Below are 18,487 nucleotides of genomic sequence, written 5' to 3'. Positions count from 1 at the left end.
TTCCAGCTTTGGCAAACAAGGCCCATCTTAAGATTGGGTCACAGGGTCACAGATCATCTGAGTTCAGCAGTGTCTCACTGAGACATCCTAGCTCACGTGAAAGCTTCTCACCCCCAGAACACTTGTTTCTTGCTCCCGTTGGCTATTGAGTGAAGAAGATGTGTTCTATTTCTGGAAAACAAACACTGAGAAAAATTACAACCCAGAAATAAATCCATATTTCTGATTTTGACCACATCTGCTCTCTTGACTTGGAAAGTACAGGAGGTACTCAGGCTTATCCTGAGCTTCGGGCTTTGAAGCACTTTCTGGCGACTTTGAATAAACAGACATCTTTTTCTAGGAGAGGGTCATGAGTGGGCTTTTTGGGTGTGACGCTGTATATGTGAGATGGATTTCTCCCTTTGGATTTCTTTTTGAGCAGACCTGATGAGATTTTGGAAGAAATAGACATCTTCCTGGAAAGATTGTCTGTATTGCCCCGGGTTCGTATTTATTTTTTAGAGTCATAACAGAAATTTCAGAGGAGACAATAAATGGTGTGTTTCAAGATTGATGGAGGCAGACCTGCTAGTACATAGCGTCATCAGCCAATCAGTGGGGACACTCCAGTGGGGATGCTCCAGTAGCTCCCAGTGGCAGTGCTGTTGCCCTGAGATCATTATGCACGGCACAAGGTGAGAGCCTCACCGCCCTGATTCCATCACACTTGGAGAGAGGACAGGAGAGTGGAGTATTGTTGCCTGGTGGTTTGACTTCCAGTGCTCTTGCCATCACGTTCATTTATTCTTTGGACAACAGTGTATGAGATTCCTTCTTGTGCTGGTAGGCCCTGGTGAAATGTGACTGTGGTGTTCGTGGCCTTCCTGTCTTTCTCCGTTTCTCCTCCAACTCCAGTATCTGGTAGAGAGCAGGCAAACAAATGTCTGCACGCAGCAGTAGAGAGGTAATGCTGGTTAGGGTGCACGAGGCCCTGGTGTGAGAGGGTTCTTTGAGTGGCTGGAGATAAATTTAACCAAAGGAGATTTAGAGGGCTGCGCCTTCCTTTTTTTTCCTTAATACAGAATTTTGAAAAATGTCATCATGAAATAAAAAACTGGATGGCAGTTTTTAAAACTAATTTAAAAAATAAGTGTATTGAGGGGCGCCTGAGTGGCTCAGTGGGTTAAGCCTCTACCTTTGGCTCAGATCATGATCTTAGGGTCCTGGGATCGAGCCCCACATTGGGCTCTCTGCACAGTGGGGAGACTGCTTCCTCCTCTCTCTCTGCCTGCCTCTCTGCCTACTTGTGATCTCTCTCTCTGTGTCAAATAAATAAATAAAATCTTAAAAAAAATAAGTGTATTGACTTTGGTGGAGACTGTGTATCTGTGTGTGTGTATGTGTGTGTGTGTGTATGTGTCTGTGTGTGTGTGTCTGTGTTATAGCAGCAGTCCAACTGTTTCTTAACATTTGTTGTCCTTATAAAATGGAACTGATTTTCTTTTCCATATTGTCATTTAGCTACTCAGCACTCTGATTTGGGAATGTTCTATTCAAACTGAGTTCTGTGTTACAACAGAAGCTAAGTGTAATTGTGGCAAATCACTGCTTGCTTGTTGGTTTGGGATTTAGACAGGACAGCAGAGCTCTGGAAAGAACAAAGCAAAACGAAGCTGGGGAGAGAGGGTAGTCAACTGGAGACCAGTGCAAACCAACAGAACTAAGAAAATTAAAGGAAAATATAGCACGATACTTTAAGTGAACATAGCAGGCAAAACATTCCTGCCTACCTTGAAGTAGTAACCGTTGATATTGTTGTGTGATGGGTACTTAAGGTCTCTACTTTCAGATACAAATGAAATTTTGTATAATAAAACAGTTTTTGAAAGGGAGGCATGGGAAGCAAGATGCTAACATTTATTACATCTTTATACTTGATCATGGGTCTACTTGACCATTAAAAGGAAAATAATATAAATAGAAGAGCTTCTATCTAGATGACTGTGGGTGAGGTATATTGTGCCTTTAGCATTATATGGAGCATCTGCTCCATGAATTCAGACAACTCATATTCCCAGGGGTGGTTGCTGGCTAACTTTTGGACTCTATAATTCTGTAAGGAATAGAGCCATTTAGACATTTTACCCGTCGTGCCAGGAATATCCGGCAAACACCACAAGTTCCTTAATTAAAGTATCACTGTTGCATTCGAGCTGGATCCCTTGCCTTGCTTTTCCCTCCCAAGTGTCCCATACCTTCCTCCACACGCACTGTTAGTTGGCTACAATACTATTGAAATCCCCAAGCTGATGCTGATTTTGACTTAAACTTTCAGTTGTATCGAATGTGGTCAGGATGGAGTTGCATCATGAGTGAAAGTAGGAAGAGTTATTTTGAAGGCATCTCTGGGATTTTGAGTAAAGTAATTTGAGCTGGTGTTCAGTGCTTTGGATGTCAAATAGACTCAACAAGAGTTGATACTCAATGTATTTTTAATTCTCTGCCCATGATTTTATAAGAATCTTGGGAGAATCAAAAGAAATGTAAGGTAGTTTTGCCTTGTGGGATCATTAAGGAGAATAAGTGACCAACTCTTGTAAGGTCATGAGGAAGCCATCCATGGCAGAATATGGTGAAAAGCTAAGTGGTGAAGGACAAGACAAGACAGACAAGGGAAACCAGTGTAGGGGCAGAAGAGAGTATGGCATAAGGTAAGAAGGAGGAGGTGAGAACTGGCTAAGAAAAATGGATTTGTAGAGGCCGAGAGGAATGATGAGTGAATATAGTGGTGGACACACAGCCTTGGAGTAGATGTTGGAATGGCCAGTGGAAGAAAGTTCACTAGGAGGAAGAAACTGAGAATAGTATGGGTAGAGGTGGTAATTGTAAGTCTCAGGGAAGCAGGAAATTAAGGATCCAAAGGTTATGTGGAATAATGAGCTTTGAGCAGGAAGTAAGACTCAATTCCCCCAAGATGGCGGAAGAAAGGGAAGATGTCGAAGGCCATATATACTCTGCTTTGGAGAAGATGGTATGTAAGGGAGTTCATGCAAGATAGTCTCAAGTATAGTCCATTAAAAAGGCTCTGAAAACACCTCGTAAACATGGTAGCAAGAGGGAGTACAGGCTTCAGGTCAACCACGGAGTGAGAAGTGAGAGGGCCAACTTGCAACCAAGTGTTCATTCATCCTGTATTCATCTGATGGTTATTGAACACCTATCATTCGTTATTCATTCCATAGTCATTTGGTTTGAACTCACTGTGTGCCAGGTGCAAAGGCAAACCTACTCACAAAGAAGGCAGTTTGTTGGAAGAGGGGAACATACATGTAGCCACGTCTAACCTCATCTGTTCAGTGTGTTGCCTGCCACGATGAGGATTCCACGATCTGGAATCTCTAACTGGCCTATGAGTGAACAGGTAACTCAAGGAACACTTCACAGGCCAAGCCCAGGTTGAGCTGGACTTTACAGAGCGAGGAAAGATGAGGAAAGGGTGGGAAATACGGCCCGCGCCAAAGGAATAGAATTTGAGAGTGCATGCCACGTGGGGAGGTTTTGAGTGGTCAGGTTGGTAAAGCTTGGGAGTTGGAGGAAAAACAGAGGTGGTAAGGTATTTGCCTAATGGAATTTACCTCCTGCAAGGATTCTTAAGTCCAAGGTAACAGAATTGGCAGAAATAGAAATAAATGTGTGAAGAGACTAGACTTTCACCTGCTTGACTAGGTCAGTGCACTCCTTGAAAAGTATTTAACTACTCCATTGGTGATTCTTAACTTTGGCTTTGTTTTGCTGTGGTGACCTGTGGTCTTTTAAAAAAAGAACTCCTTGAGCATTATGAACTCTTGTAAATATCACTAGTCTCGAGAAGTGTGAGTATGTATGCTCATAGTGAGTCAGTTTTTAGTATTTTGATTCTAAGATCGTTTTGTGATACTGATTTGGAACATCTGATTTCCATTTCAAATGCAGTAGCTTCGTGAAACCCTTCTAGAACTTGCTATAGCAGCATTTCTAATCTTTCCATCGGAAGAAATAACAACTTTTACTTTTTATCCTCAGTCAACAGAAACCTTTTTTTTTTCTACCTCATGAAATGTATCTGTTTATAAAAGCACGTGGGGTTTTAAAAGCAGATGCCTGCTAACATTCATCATCAGAATGAGGAATTCAAAGCTGTAGAAGGCCAGTCTGAGTACTGCTTCAGATTGAGAACATGTATCATACATCCTGGCTCTGTTCCAAAAAACTGTCCTTAAGAAATTATGTAAATTTCATTTTCATGGCAGTCCCTGGGGTTGGAAGTCTTTCAGGCCACAACTTGTAATGTATTTGGATTCTTCGGTTTACAATATGACCAGAATTATGCAATGGTTATAGGGCAGGTATGTGGTCAAGCTGATGTTAAAAAACTTTATCCACTCTAAATACATGTTGCAGCCTTCCTCAATTAGCTTCTGATTCTTTTGTGGCCTCATGGGCAATGTATCCAGTGCATCTAAGTTTTTAGAAGCAACATGCTGCAATTTTCTTTTTTGTTAGCATGTGCATGTACGTGTGTGTGCGTGCGCTCAACACATGCCTTTTATTACTTCCAGAATTTATATGGGAAACTGCATTATTTGGAAAGGTAGTATAAGAATACCAGTTAATTCTGGAAAATAATAGATGTCACATCTGCTGTGTTCTTGGACGATAAGGTTGAGTTTGTGTTTCTCTGGTTTAAACCTGAAATTATTTGCTCTTTTTTTTTTTTTTAAGATTTTATTTATTTCAGAGAGAGAAAAAATGAGAGAGCATGCACAGGGAGGAGAGGCAGAAGCGGACTCCCTGCTGAGCAGGGAGCCTGATGTAGGACTCCATCCCAGGACCCTGGGATCATGACCTGAGCTGAAGGCAGATGCTTAACCAACTGAGCCTGCCAGGCGCCCCTGAAGTTATTTGCTTTCTTCATTGACCTCTGGATGGCCCTATCTAACTAATTTGAGCTCCAGTGGCTTTTATTTCTGTTGTAGTTGAATGAGGAATCAGGAAATTCTATTGGGATTACCCGTCATATGATTATGAGCTACTTACATGAGATAACAAGGGACATATCAGATATACTGCTGTATTTCAAAATGATGTTTTTATATTGTGTGCTCTCCGTGAGCCTTTTTGTGTATCTCCTTAATGGCTTTTATATATGATACAGCTGAGAAAAAGAAAAATGTGACTCGCTTTCCCAATCGTTGTTTCCTTCAGCATTTACACCATGCACAGACATGTCCGAATCTGATAAAAACGTGCGGGGCTGGAGGGAGGTGAAGAAAGTGAGCACGAATCTAAGCAGAGCCCCAGGCCAGTGCTGTGGTTGCAGGATGATACCTGTTTCCAGGCTCTGCAGGAGCTTGGCGTAACCTAATAGAGTTGAGCAAAGTCACAAAGAGTGAAGTCAGAATGGGAGCTAATAAAGTTCCTGGTAAGGTGTGGATGGGGACGGTTGGGGGAAGTAGTTGTGGACTGCTTCCTAAGCTTTCAGGGGAAGGAAGAAAGGCTTCAAAGACAAAGGGAAGGCTTGCCCTGAGATTTGGTCCTGAGTAACAGGGAGGAAGCTGATATGAGCTGCCCCCAAGGCCTCCTCTGTAAAGACAGGCATTTGCAGTTCTGGGTTTGCAACTTGGGAGGAGAGGGGAGGCACATAAGGGCAGCCCAGGACATTCCCAGTGCCCCCACCCAGAAATAGCACAGATCATTCAGGCGGCATAAGTAATTTCTGCCTGCCCACACACTCGCGAAACTTCGTATGACCCAGCTATGCGTCCCTGCGAGCATGTTAGTAACCACTGTTCCTTTTAGGTCATGATTTTTCTGCTTGATGGGAACTTGTCTGGTTTGGTGATAACATGCCTACCATGCCCATTTTACCTATTTTGAGGCAAATGGACCAAGTTTTAGACTCGTGTTTTCTAGCAGTGGTGGCAGCAGCTGGCTGAATTCTATTCAGGTTCCTTGGATTAAGAATGTATGCCATTTTATTTGCTCACAGTCGTTTCAGTTTTAAAGAGAGTCAAGCCTTACACATACTCCTTCATCTTTTCAGACAAATGGACACCTGCCCGGAAATGGAGAGGTGTATCAAGAAAGGCTAGTACGTTTAGAGAATGATAACGAATCTCTCGTTCTTCAGGCAAGTGATTTTTAACAATGCTATTCTTCCTCCACAACATATTTACAAAGACCATTTTAAATTGGGATGGCATATTCAGATGCTTGGGAGCCGCATTGCTGATAGAAATAAGTGCTGATAGAAATAAGTACGTACACACAATAGGGAGTGGTGAGGAGGACTGTGGTAGCACCAAGGTGTGCCTCCCCGGTCTAGAGTGAGCAGCCTCGGCTCCTCTGATGACAGCCACAGTGTCATCTAAGCTGACTTTCTGATCTGATCTGTCATCTTAGTTGATCTGGTGTTTTTAATTTACAGCATAAATTGCAATTTTATACCACAGATTTTCATAAACCTGAATGTTTTTGAATCTGAATCTATTTAATTTTCAATTTTAAAAATGATCCTGTGAGCTGAACAGAACAGAAGTGAGTAGCGGACTCTGGTTTAGTGGCTAAATTTGAGTTTTCTTCTTAATGTTTTAAATGCACGACAAACATTTTTATTTTGGTATTTTGAGTTAAGTAAATTGCAGTGTATTTATGGGATTGGTGATCGTGGGGAAAGACTCACATGTAGTCCTTGACAGCTTCTCTTTCAAACATAACTCTCTTAATCTCTAATACTACCTCCCACTCCCATTCCAACCTCCCCAAAATGATGATCTATGCACATACCCTCTCGCATAAAATGGTTGAAATGAAGTTAACCTATAACTACAAGGTATTGCATATCCCCAATCAGCCCTAACCTCCTTAAAAATTGGGAGTCTGCAGGTCAAGAAGCATCACTTAGATAGGATTGTAAAGGACTGCTGTCTTATTGACAGCTTTTTTTTTCCCCTTACAACAAATGGGTAGTGACATCATTCCAGTTTTTGTTCTATTTAGAGAAATAAAGTTTGTAGTGGGACCCAAATCCTTCCTAATCTATTGCAGTATTTTGCTCTATATACAGGTAAGTGTGTTAACAGACCACGTGGATGCTCAGGGGGAGAAGATTCGAGATTTGGAATTTTGTCTTGAAGAGTACCGGGAGAAGCTGAATGCCACAGAGGAAATGCTGCAGCAGGTATGTTCAGAAGCCGTCACTGAGGTGGGGTATTCTTGCTCGCCTGTTTGAAGTTCTGCACTTGTTTGTTGTGTCCCCTCGGATGCAGCATTGAAGTTCATGATTCACCGAGACTGGCATAGTTTAAGCAAAAACCGAGGGTAACAGGGTCTCAAAACACATGCATAACATAGAAAGCGTTCATGTAATTTGAATCTGGAATAAAATACTGATAGGATTATAGGTAGTTTTAATGTTCTTCTTTAAATTTGCATATGGTTTCCTAACCCCCAGATATGAGCATATATTTTATGATTAAGAAAAAAGATACGTACCATATGTGACTTTTATGGGGAAAAGAAAACAAACCCAAACTTGTAATACACCACACACACACACACACACACACACACACAGTGCTCGTAGACGAGAGGGCCTATAATATAGCGGGTAGGGTACGTACTGGAGGGAGACTGTTTCAGTTTGAGTCCTTGCTCTGCCACATCCTTGCTGTATGACCTTTGGCAGGTTTTCAGCCTCTCTGTTCCTCACCTTCCTCATTTGTTGAACACAGATAATTCCTGAGTTATCTTTAGTAGGAGTTTCTGCTTTAGAAAGTTGTTTTGAGGATCGAACCACATCAGAACAGTGCCTAACACAGAGCGACCCTGTCAGCATCAGTGTTCTCATCAGGCTTTGAAGCAGTTAAGATTTCTGCATATCTAGAGCATGTACGTCTCCCCAGGAAGTAAGCGCACACTTAGTTCTGCTCCATGAAGGTTCACAGAAGCAGATAATATTTTCAAATTTTATCTGTTTAGTGATTAATCTTTACCACATTCCCGACTTGATAGTTACTGCTTTGCAGGGTAAGACACAATCATATGTGGTGATTTGTAATAAAACAAGTTTTGAGTGTATCTCTTAAATTCCAATAGGAGCTTCTGAGTAGGACATCCCTAGAAACTCAGAAGTTGGATCTGATGGCTGAAATATCTAACTTGAAGCTTAAACTGACCGCTGTGGAGAAGGATAGATTGGATTATGAAGACAGGTTCAGAGACACGGAGGTAAGTGATACCCTCCCCCTTAACATACATATGCGTGTGCGTCTGTATATGTCATACACATATTTCCAGAGCAAGTTGAAATTCCTTGTAGGCGTGAGGGGGAGGTAGTTAATGGCTACGTGCTCTCGTTCATCCGTGCTCCTTTTTAGGAATAATCTTTAATTACATTGGCTTTTTTTACATTGACTTTTTAATCACTAAATGCTCATGGCAATATTTATTGTGAGACTTTTTGTTGTTCGTACCTTTTTTTAAATTGTGAGACTTTTGATAGGAAATTTTAATGCTTTCATTAGTCTTTAGAAAGAACTTTTCACTTTGTGACATTTGGAGCTTCTCTCTGTTCGTCTGCCTGTCTGTCCTCCTGTCCGTCCTCCTGTCCATCTGTAGTGGTTTTCTTCATTATGGAAATAATGGGTTTAAGTGTATCACTTTACTAATAGCCATTTTTACATTTTACTGATTATTTTCTATATAATAAGTAGGTTTGAAAATATGTACAGAGAACATGCTTTTATTATATAATCATAAAAATCAGATTTTTAGAGTTTATTCAGTTTGGCCTTCTACTTTTGGTCTCTTCCACACATAAATCATACCAATTAAATAAAGCTCAGTATACTTTTGTGAAATTTGGGATAGATTCTACAACTTGAAGTACCCATTTTTGTGGCTAAACATGTTTTGTTCTTTGGGCTGTTTTATTGTTAATCTGGGTCTTTTATTTGCTTATTATTTGTTGTTGGGAAAAGAGAGCATATCCGTTTGAAATCTGTTTATTTGGAAAAAATTTGAAGATCTGCAGGACTCCCTTATCTCCCAGGGAATCTCTTCCTTTCTCTCTCTTTTGTTTCCTCGGTTGGAGTATGGAAAGTTGTCATACTGCATTAGAAACTGCGTCCCAAGAAGCGGAGAGGAGAACTCATTTAAGTATTCTCCCCCTCTGTTTTCTTTGCACACGTTTCTTTGAAGCCAACTCTGTACCATCATGATAACGGGGTCCCTTAGGTATGTTACTAGCTGTGGGCAAGTCCCGCATAGACTGGCTTTAGTGAGATTTACTCCATTGCTATTTTCCAAATTCAATTTTCTGCCAAAATGGAACTGTAATGGAAGGTCTTGGCGTATGTGTTACTTCCTCAACAGCAAAAGGAAATCCCCAACTTAGTTCACGTTCAATCTTCAAAAGTTCTTTGTCAGTCACCTATATGAGCATGTTCCTCACTTGATTGAGGCTGGGGCTCTTAGAACAGAGCTGAGAAAGTCATCCAGTTTCTCTAAAATTGTCCCTTTTGTGCTTTCTTGTAAAAATCCATTTGGATATTTTCCTCTATTTCCTCTCTGTCATTCCCTGACTCCACACTTGCTGCATAACATGACAGAGTTCAGTCAACAGATGGACTGCGTGCCATGGAGGTTACTCTGGTGCAGGGAAAGACGTCGCAGTGTTCTGGTCAAGAGTTGGCCCTTTCCCTTGTGTCCATAAAGCTGAGGGGGAGTCATCCTGCATGACTGGTTAATTTGGATCAGGGATGTTAACCAAGCATTGGGACTAAATAGAAGTGGATGTGTTAGGATTTTTTGGTAAGACTCCAGAGCAGTAGTCACATCTCTTGAGTTTGTCTGCGTTTTTTTAAAAAAGATTTTATTGAGTTGAGAGAAAAAGAGCATGTAAGCAGGGGGAGAAGGTGAGGGAGAATCTCAAGAGACTTTGTGCTGAGTGAGGAGCCTGTCGTGGGGCTCGATCCCATAACCCTGAGCCGAAGATCAAGTCAGAGATGTAAGCGATTGAGCCACCCAGGTGCCGTGTCTGCATTTTTTTAATAAAACTTTTTTTTTTTTTTCCTGGTGCTTCCTTCCTTTACTCATTACTCATGCATTTTCAATCATAAACAAAGTGATTCTGTCATCAGACTTTCAGTAAACTCAATCCTTGATTTTTTTCTAAGATATTTAACACTATTGGTAAAATACCACATGCATATCTAGAGATTATAAACTATAATCTGATCAACCTCATTACATATAACAACAAATAAAATAGTCCTCAAAATTAAAACCGAATTGAATATGCTCTTTCCTATTTTTGTTCCCTTAATAAAATGTTTGGTGGGGGCGCCTGGCTGGCTCAGTCAGTAGAGTGTGCAAGCCCCATATTGGGTCTGGAGCCTCCTTTAAAAACAAACAAAAATTTCCCTGGCTGTTTCATGAATCCAAAATTCCTTAACCTTGTCTTAGAATTTTAGATTATTTGGAGATTAATTTCTAAGAAAATATTGGAGTGGGGAAGAAATACAGGCACTTCTGAAAGATTAAGGGTAAAAGTCTTGAAATCCTGGAATTTTGAAGACTTGCCTGGAATGGCTGATAGGAGATGCTTAACACTATTCAACAGTGCCCCCTTCTGGTAAGAGTACAGATGCCAGAAATGACGTTTCTGCGGAGCCTGAAGTTTCTCGGAGAGGGAAAAGGGACTAGTAACAGGGGTTTTCTTTTTATAAAGAACTGAATTGGAAATAATTTGAATTCCATTATTTTAAAGTCTTATATTGAGCTATTTCCAGATTTTCCACCTTGAGTGACTGTGGAAAAACAGGACTTCTTTCAGGTTGGAGATTTACATTCATACTTAGTGTTGCCAGAAGGGAAATTTGGGTAGGGTTTTTTTGTTTGTTTTTTAACAGAGAAATTATCTCAATTTATAATTGTGGTTTTTTTAGTTACTTCTTTTTGCAAGTTGTCACTGTTTCTAAAAGAAGAGTTAAAATAAGACAATACCAAATAGGAATTCAAAGCTGCTAGCCATGAAAAAGTGGCAAGATATATATTAAAAAGACCAGGAGATGAAGGAAGGTCACTAAGAATTCTAGTATGCAAGAATGATTAATAAATGGGGGATAAATAAATGGGAGAAACTGACTTTTTCCTTAGACTTGAATTCCGAACCTGTAGATAAGGAATCACAGCTAAAATGTTATTAAATGATGTCAAACAGTTCCTGACCTCATTCGTGAAAGGAGGAAACAGCTGTTCCCTTACTGAGGTACTGTACTAATAACAACTGTACTAGGGGCACCTAGGTGGCCCTGTCAGTTAAACCTCTGACTTGAATTTTGGCTCAGGTCAGAATCTCATTGAGCCTTGCCTAGGACTCCATGCTTAGCGGGAGTCTGCTTGAAACGTCTCTCCTTCTTCCCCCCTCTTTAGGAAAAAAAAAAAAAAAAAAGAAAAAATAATTATAATAATAACTAATGAGTAATTATTATATAGTACTGTTAAGTAATTTAGGAAAGGCATCCCTCTCCCCATGTGTGAATCATTACTCATAGAAGTTTAGTAAGAAAGTTTTATTTCTTATGGTATTGCTTCTTTTTTATGGCATTTTTGTATAGTTCTGTCATCTGTTTATTTGTGGCTCAGGAGTAGAGGACTTGTAAAATGAGGAATAAAAACATGTTAAGCATTGGTGGAGTCTTGATGGTTTGTAATCAAAAAAGAAATCCTTTCCACAGTATTTGAAGTTGGTATTGTGTGGCATTCTGATTCCCTTTTCCTACTGTCTGGGCTCTAGACAAAAATATGTTACTGTTTCTTAGAACACTTAGACAAGTTTTACAAGCAAATTAGTTTTTGTTTTGTTTTGTTTTTTTAATGTGAAAGAGAAAAGCTTCTGGCTGTATTTGTATTATGAAAACCTTAGGATTATTTTCTTTTTTCTGTTCCAAATGTAACATTCATGTTATGACAATGTATTTGTAAATTACAGGGCCCTCATCCACCCTCAAGCTGACAATCCTTGGTTTAAAAGGTTTACATTTCAAAAAAAACAATAAAAAGATTTAAATTCCATTCCATTCTCCCAGACTGGGTTGATGAACAATCTATATTTTTGTTAGACAAAGGAAGAAATTGTAAAAATATTTTTATAAATAATCCACAGATCACTGAAAAGGCCCTAAAAGTAATGGCTTTACTAAAGAAAATTTTTCTAGTTAATTTTTAAAGTTGGAATCTATATGGTGATTTTTAGTCCAGAAATAGCTGATGATTGATGTATGCGATTGGCTACCTTTGTTAATCAAAATTGAAAGTCACCTTTTAACTCTTAAGCATAGGAGACAAACTGAGGGTTGCTGGAGGGGTGGGGGGTGGGGGGATGGGGTAACGGGGATGGGCATTAAGGAGAGCAGTGATGTGAAGAGACTGGGTGTTATATAAGACTAATGAATCACTGACCTCTACCTCTGAAACTAATGATACATTATATGTTAATTATTTGAATTTAATTTTTAAAGAATTACCTTTGATTTCCATAATCTCATGATTGTGGGCCAGATGCATGGAGAATTTAAAATAGTGTTTTAACTAGAAAGATGCTTTGGGCCTCAGGGAGATACATTTATTTCCATTTGTCTGATCCAATTCCTACAACCTGAACCCAGGGGCTTGTTGACTAGGTTTCCAAGCTGCTATTTTGGCCTACATAGGTGTGTTGTTGCTTTCCTGATATGTTTCATTGTTCCTCCTTTGACAGGGGCTAATGCAAGAGATCAATGATTTGAGGTTAAGAGTCAGTGAAATGGACAATGAAAGACTTCAGTATGAAAAAAAGCTAAAATCAACCAAGGTAAGCTTTCTCAATGGCAAAAATTTGTAAACAGCCTGACTCACTTACCTATGATCCATAATACAAGTTCTCAACTCAATAGATGATAAAGAAGTTATCTTACAAGTGAATGAAATTTCCCCCCAAGCTGGAGACTTTCTTGAATTTGAACACCACTATTCTGAATTTTTAAAAATTGGGGCTTTAACTAATCTAGTGAAACATAACCTGTTATTTCTGTTAGTTAACCTAACCTCCTTTATAAACCGATACTATTTTCTTGGATATTTAGGCTTGTCTTTTTCTATCTGTGGTTTCTTTCACACCTCTGTCTCTCTACCAGTCTTTAATGGCCAAACTTTCTAGCATGAAAATCAAGGTGGGTCAGATGCAGTATGAAAAGCAGCGGATGGAACAAAAATGGGAGTCACTGAAGGTGTAGTAGACTTTGGGTAATGGGGTCCTGGGCCTGTTTGCTTTCTGGCTTGCGCTGTTTTGCCGTGATAGTGTTTTTTAGTAGCATGTGCATTCATCGTGTGTGTGTCATCTGTTTTTTTAAAAATACATTTAAAAAAGCTGATGGAAGGGCCAGTGCGATCCCTGATGTTGTTTTCAGAAACATATGAAATAATTAATGAAAAATAATAAATGGGCAAAATAAAAATATTCATTTAGAAATTTGATCTCATTCTCTTAGAGTACCTGAGATCCAAGCTTGGTAAAATAGTTGTAAAAATGCACCTGGAAAAAGATATCCATTTTGCCTCAGACTGCTTCTTCCTTTGGGACTTTCTTACAGGTTAACTGTATCATGACAGTGAGTTGAAATTACTGCTGTAAAGAAGCTTTTTGCCAGTGCTACTGAAAATTCCTTGTACTTGGGATCCATGCCTATCATAAGTAAAAAGTATAGGGCCAGCTTTCTTGCGTCTTTGGAGATCTTCTCATAGTACTAAACACAATACCTACCTTAAGAGACTGAAAATAAAATGTTTATCAGTTATAAAAATACACTTATTAGCACTGCAGAGCTTTATTTTCTGTGCTAAAATACAGCCAGCAAAATTTCAGTTTGCTAAAGCTAATTCTTCACCAAAATTAAACTGAAAATTTAACATTAGTAAATAGAATATTGGACTTGGAATCTTTAATAGCTACATAGTAGACAAGAAGGGGGGGGGATTTAAAATCTGTTAAATCTTTTTTCCATTGTTGTGGGAGACTCTGTCCTTTTATTTTGGTGATGAAGATGAATTAGTTAGTCCCATGATTTGGCTAACATTGTTCATCACTTGCTACCTTACCCATCAATTAAGCTCTGCCTTGTTCATGCTCAGGGAACATGAATGCCATCTTGAAATACTAAATAAATCTCAGTCAAGTCTTGATATATATTTTCCAATTTGCATTTTATTTTGCTTTTATGACACTCGGGGTCTAATTTGATTATCATCCTGGATTAACTGGGGGAGGGTTTTTTTTGTTTGTTTAACATAAGCTTTAAAACTTAGGCTACTCAGGTCCTAATTACACTTTAAAGCATTTTGTTTTAATTTGGTCACACAGAAACTTGAAACACTTATTCCAGAATTATTAGACATTGACCTTCATTAATTGTCTTGCTTCCTGCTTCCTCTTGCCACTGTCTGGTTTCTGAAGTCTGCATCTAGATTCCTATCGTTTTTGTTTCATTCCCAAAAACTCATTATTGACTTAAGAGTTAACATGCTCCCTGAATATTCTCCTTTAGTCATAATTCCCTGTTGTAAAACGAGCTTATCATTTGTAGGACGAACTGGCATCTTTAAAAGAACAGCTGGAAGAGAAGGAATCTGAAGTAAAAAGGCTACAGGAAAAACTGGTGTGCAAGATGAAAGGAGAAGGGGTGGAAATTCTCGATCGAGGTGGGCACATACATTTGACATTTGTTCTCTTACTTTCTTAGAAACCTCCCTGTGCAGCCCTCCCTTCCTCCCCACACCTGCAAAAGAACCCCGTGTCAGTGGTGAGTCCTTTCAGAGAAAGGAGAAGGGTAGCGGAAACCAGCTGAGGCCAGGACAGCAGGGCCTCCTCCGAAACTCTTCCCTGTGCCTGGGGATCTAGTAGCTTCCTCTTCAGCAGCTGGAGGAGAGCAACTCTGTACTTCATGCGGTGTTTATTATGCATTACTAAGTTGTGAATTCTGTTGAGACAGTTCTTGTTCTGATGGCAGTACAAGGAAGTGATAGAAAGCATTAAAAGGGAACATTATCATGTCCCAGGTTTAATCTCCCTCTGAACTGAACTTGAAACAGCATGAACTAAGAGATTTAGAAACCGTTCCTTACACTTTTGAGAGAAGAGAGGAAAGGACTTTGCATCTTTGGAAGATCAAGGAAAATTTCTTATGGTGGACTGAGCCCTCAACCTGCTAGAAAGCAAAAATAATCCTCTTTTTTGAAAACGTGTGTGAATTTATCAAAAATTTTTCTCATAACTGAGGAAGTTTGTCTTGAATATTGTATGGACTGTCATTTTTAATACACATTATATGTGATAGAAAATAACTTGAATGAAATGTGTTTTTATGTTATATTTGGAAATATAAATGCACAGAATACCTGACAACACTAGGTTTGATTTAACCTTTCTTTGCTATTATAAATCACTGTGGCATGCAAACTACAAAGCAACTTCTGACTCTTGAAACTAAAAATTCCATTGAGTGTAGCTTTAGTACATTTTTATGTGAGCATCGGTAACCTCACTGTCTGAATAATGAAGGGCTTCAGTTAGGTTACCTATAATGTCTTTCTTGGTTCTAGAATACCCTGGCTTTATATCCCTGTAGTTGTAATTCCCTATGGATCAGAAAGCTAACTCATCAACCATTGAAGGATTTTTCCCCCCTTGTGTATTTTGGCATATAATAGAATTCTGGCGTTGTGTTTTTTTGTTTTTTAAGGAAGCTCTACACTCAACATGGGGTTGGAACTCACCTCCCCGAGATCAAAAATCACATACTATATACTGACTGAACGAACCAGCAAGGCATCCCTAGATTTGTGTAGTCTTTAAAGGATGTTCACAGATAGGTCATGCCTTTAGGGTTTTAAGAATAAAATGGAATCATGTTGTGGGCTAGAGGACGTGTTGGAGTAGTGGTTCCCAAAGACGGACGCTGGTCTATGAACTGCTTATCGCCAACACACAGCCCGATAAACACAAGAGTCGGGAGCAATGTTTAGAAACTTCATAGCAATCTGATGTTGGCATAAGATCTCACTGCGTGATCAGTGGACTCATCTCATTGAACGGGAGGTAGACCACGTCAGAGTCATTGAATTTGAGTGGTGAGGTTCATGTGTCCTAAGCCAAGTGCTGGGCACATTCAGGAAAGCCATGTGCTGACCCGTAATGGAAATGTTACAACCAAACATCACTAATGGTGTTTTCACCCCGTAGAGTATAAGGACTGCTTGTATTCCACAGACCTAACTTTAATATGCCAGGAAATCAGGGTTCACAGAGAAGAAGTGACAGAGGTAGAAACTCAAATCTAGGTCTTTGGATGAATTATATTCTCTTTCTAACCTTACACAGAGCATCATGCATTGCAGTACCATTCCTAAAGCCACAAAATAGTGTTTAATATTCAGTTTTTATAGGGTTAGCTTCTTTATCTTAGGCAAAAGACTAAATAATAGTACTTTCAAAATATTTATTGTTGTAATGTATATACTAACTTCCAATTCGATGGGTTTTCCTACACAGATGAAAATCTTAAAAAGAAGCTCAAAGACAAAAGTAAGGTTTTTGGTGTCTTTCCATCAGCCTTTAAATTCACCAAAAGTACTACTTGGACTGTTCTTTGCATGTGTTTTAAAAACATTTATCTCACCAAAGATGTGAAGTTGCTTCATCGATAAGCTCTCCATTTCTTCAGAGTGCACAAAATAGAGCGTATATAAACAAACAGTAAAAACAAGGAGTAAAAGGTCATTTTGCTGATTTTTCCCCCCCCCGATTCAGCCCTTTTGCTCCACAGGGTATAGCAGAACACCCAGAGTAACAGAGGGGAGGAAGAATTTTTTTTGTAGTTCGGGAGACAGAGTATCTGAGGAGAAAATTACTTTTCAAGGTTTTGTAGCCCACTTCTTCCTGAGATCTACATTAGGAACTAAACATACCCTGTTGGTGTTAGACAAGAGATTGTACCCAGGCCGATTAACAGAACCCAGATTATCTAATGCATCATCGAGATAAATCATTAATTAATAGACTCTTTCCTCCAGATGTTGAATTCTTACACCCAGAGAATTGGGCATCAAAAAAAAAAAAAAGGCATTTTCTACAGAATATACCTTCATATTGAAAGTGTTTTATCAGTGATGAATGATGCATTTTAAAACTTACCTTAAGTAGTAGTTTGTTTGTTTGTTTTTCTCAGAAGCAGGTAACCTTAGCTCAATTTTTTTTTCTGTTTGAATTTTTTAAAATTTGTGATTTCGTTTTAGGTTGACATTTCATCTTAAAATATTGGTTCTTTTATTATTAAAGTAATGTGCTTTTGTATTTGACTGTCAAATTTTAAGGAAAATCACATTTACCTTTTAAAATAGTGTCATAAATGATGTTTATAGATGAAGCAAAGTACTTATCCTTCTGTATGGAACCTACAACCACCTTCATAGCATGACTGCTATAGATGCCACATTCCATCAGGCTCTTGCCATTCATGCCTCCATCTTGGTTAAAACTGAGTATCCTGTCCTCTGCTTATGTCATTGTGTACACCGTCCATCGCTTTCGCCCACTGCTTTCTAGGTTTCTTGTTTCTTTTTTTTTTTTTTTTAATTGAAAAGCCGTGTTTTCATGGTTGTAGCACTGAAATTTCACCTTCCGTGTTCTCGTGAGGATTTTGTTATTGCTTCGAGAGAGGGTAGTTAGCTCTGACCCATATTGTTTGCTTCCTGGAGTGATAACTATTCAGGCGACATGGAAGGTGTTCATTTTTCAGATTTTCCCCAAAAGAGGATATGGACGGTAAACATTTCATTAAAACACTTCAGTCTGAAGAGTCAGCCCCTTGTTATTGTCACACACCTTAACAAAACTGACTTCTGACGTGTTCTTGTGATATTTTCAGATATTGAAGTGCAAAAAATGAAAAAGGGTATGGAATCTTTGATGGCAGCAAATGAAGAAAAGGTATCTAGATGAAATTAAAGTATTTATGTGGGTGTGTACCACCATTTTGATCACTCCATGAGTTTTCTTGAGATATGCCAGGTTGGAAGAACCCTACACACTACTGATGTTGAGGGACAGCCGTTCTGCCTTTCTACCTTCATGTGCCTGCTCTCGGTGATGGCAGTTGTCATTGTGACTGTGTGGGTAGAGTGGTGACCGGCAGCACTGGGTCCACTGAGATCTCCCTCTCCCACCTCCCTGTGAATCTGGAAAAATGTTCAAGCCCTCAGATCATTTCTTTATATTCAGGTGGGAAATGAGAGAAAGGATACAGTCCATAGTGCATCCTTTCTGGGCTCGCATGAACTCTGAAAGGGGTGGTCCCTGACAACTGTTAGCTTCCCGATGAGGTTAATTTTCTTCATATCATTTTCTTCACACTCCTGGATTCTTTCACAT

At 39.3% G+C, this 18,487-nt stretch overlaps 1 protein-coding gene across 1 annotated transcript in view; it reads left to right on the top strand.

The window, feature by feature from the left end:
• The window catches only part of LOC309868521 (liprin-beta-1-like), a 150,768-nt gene that overhangs the window by 93,542 nt on the left and 38,739 nt on the right, over window positions 1–18,487 (top strand). The window contains exons 4-10 of the mRNA XM_082738446.1: window positions 6,065–6,151; window positions 7,088–7,201; window positions 8,119–8,250; window positions 12,785–12,877; window positions 13,200–13,292; window positions 14,646–14,760; window positions 17,985–18,046. Of these exons, the coding sequence (XP_082594572.1) occupies window positions 6,065–6,151; window positions 7,088–7,201; window positions 8,119–8,250; window positions 12,785–12,877; window positions 13,200–13,292; window positions 14,646–14,760; window positions 17,985–18,046 (696 nt within the window). The remainder of the gene's footprint in view (window positions 1–6,064; window positions 6,152–7,087; window positions 7,202–8,118; window positions 8,251–12,784; window positions 12,878–13,199; window positions 13,293–14,645; window positions 14,761–17,984; window positions 18,047–18,487) is intronic.

This window comes from Mustela nivalis (assembly GCF_964662115.1).
Source record: "Mustela nivalis genome assembly, chromosome: 7".
Classification (NCBI taxonomy): domain Eukaryota; kingdom Metazoa; phylum Chordata; class Mammalia; order Carnivora; family Mustelidae; genus Mustela; species Mustela nivalis.
Note: the sequence above shows the minus strand (reverse complement) of the source record. Positions and strands in the feature narration are given on the sequence as shown.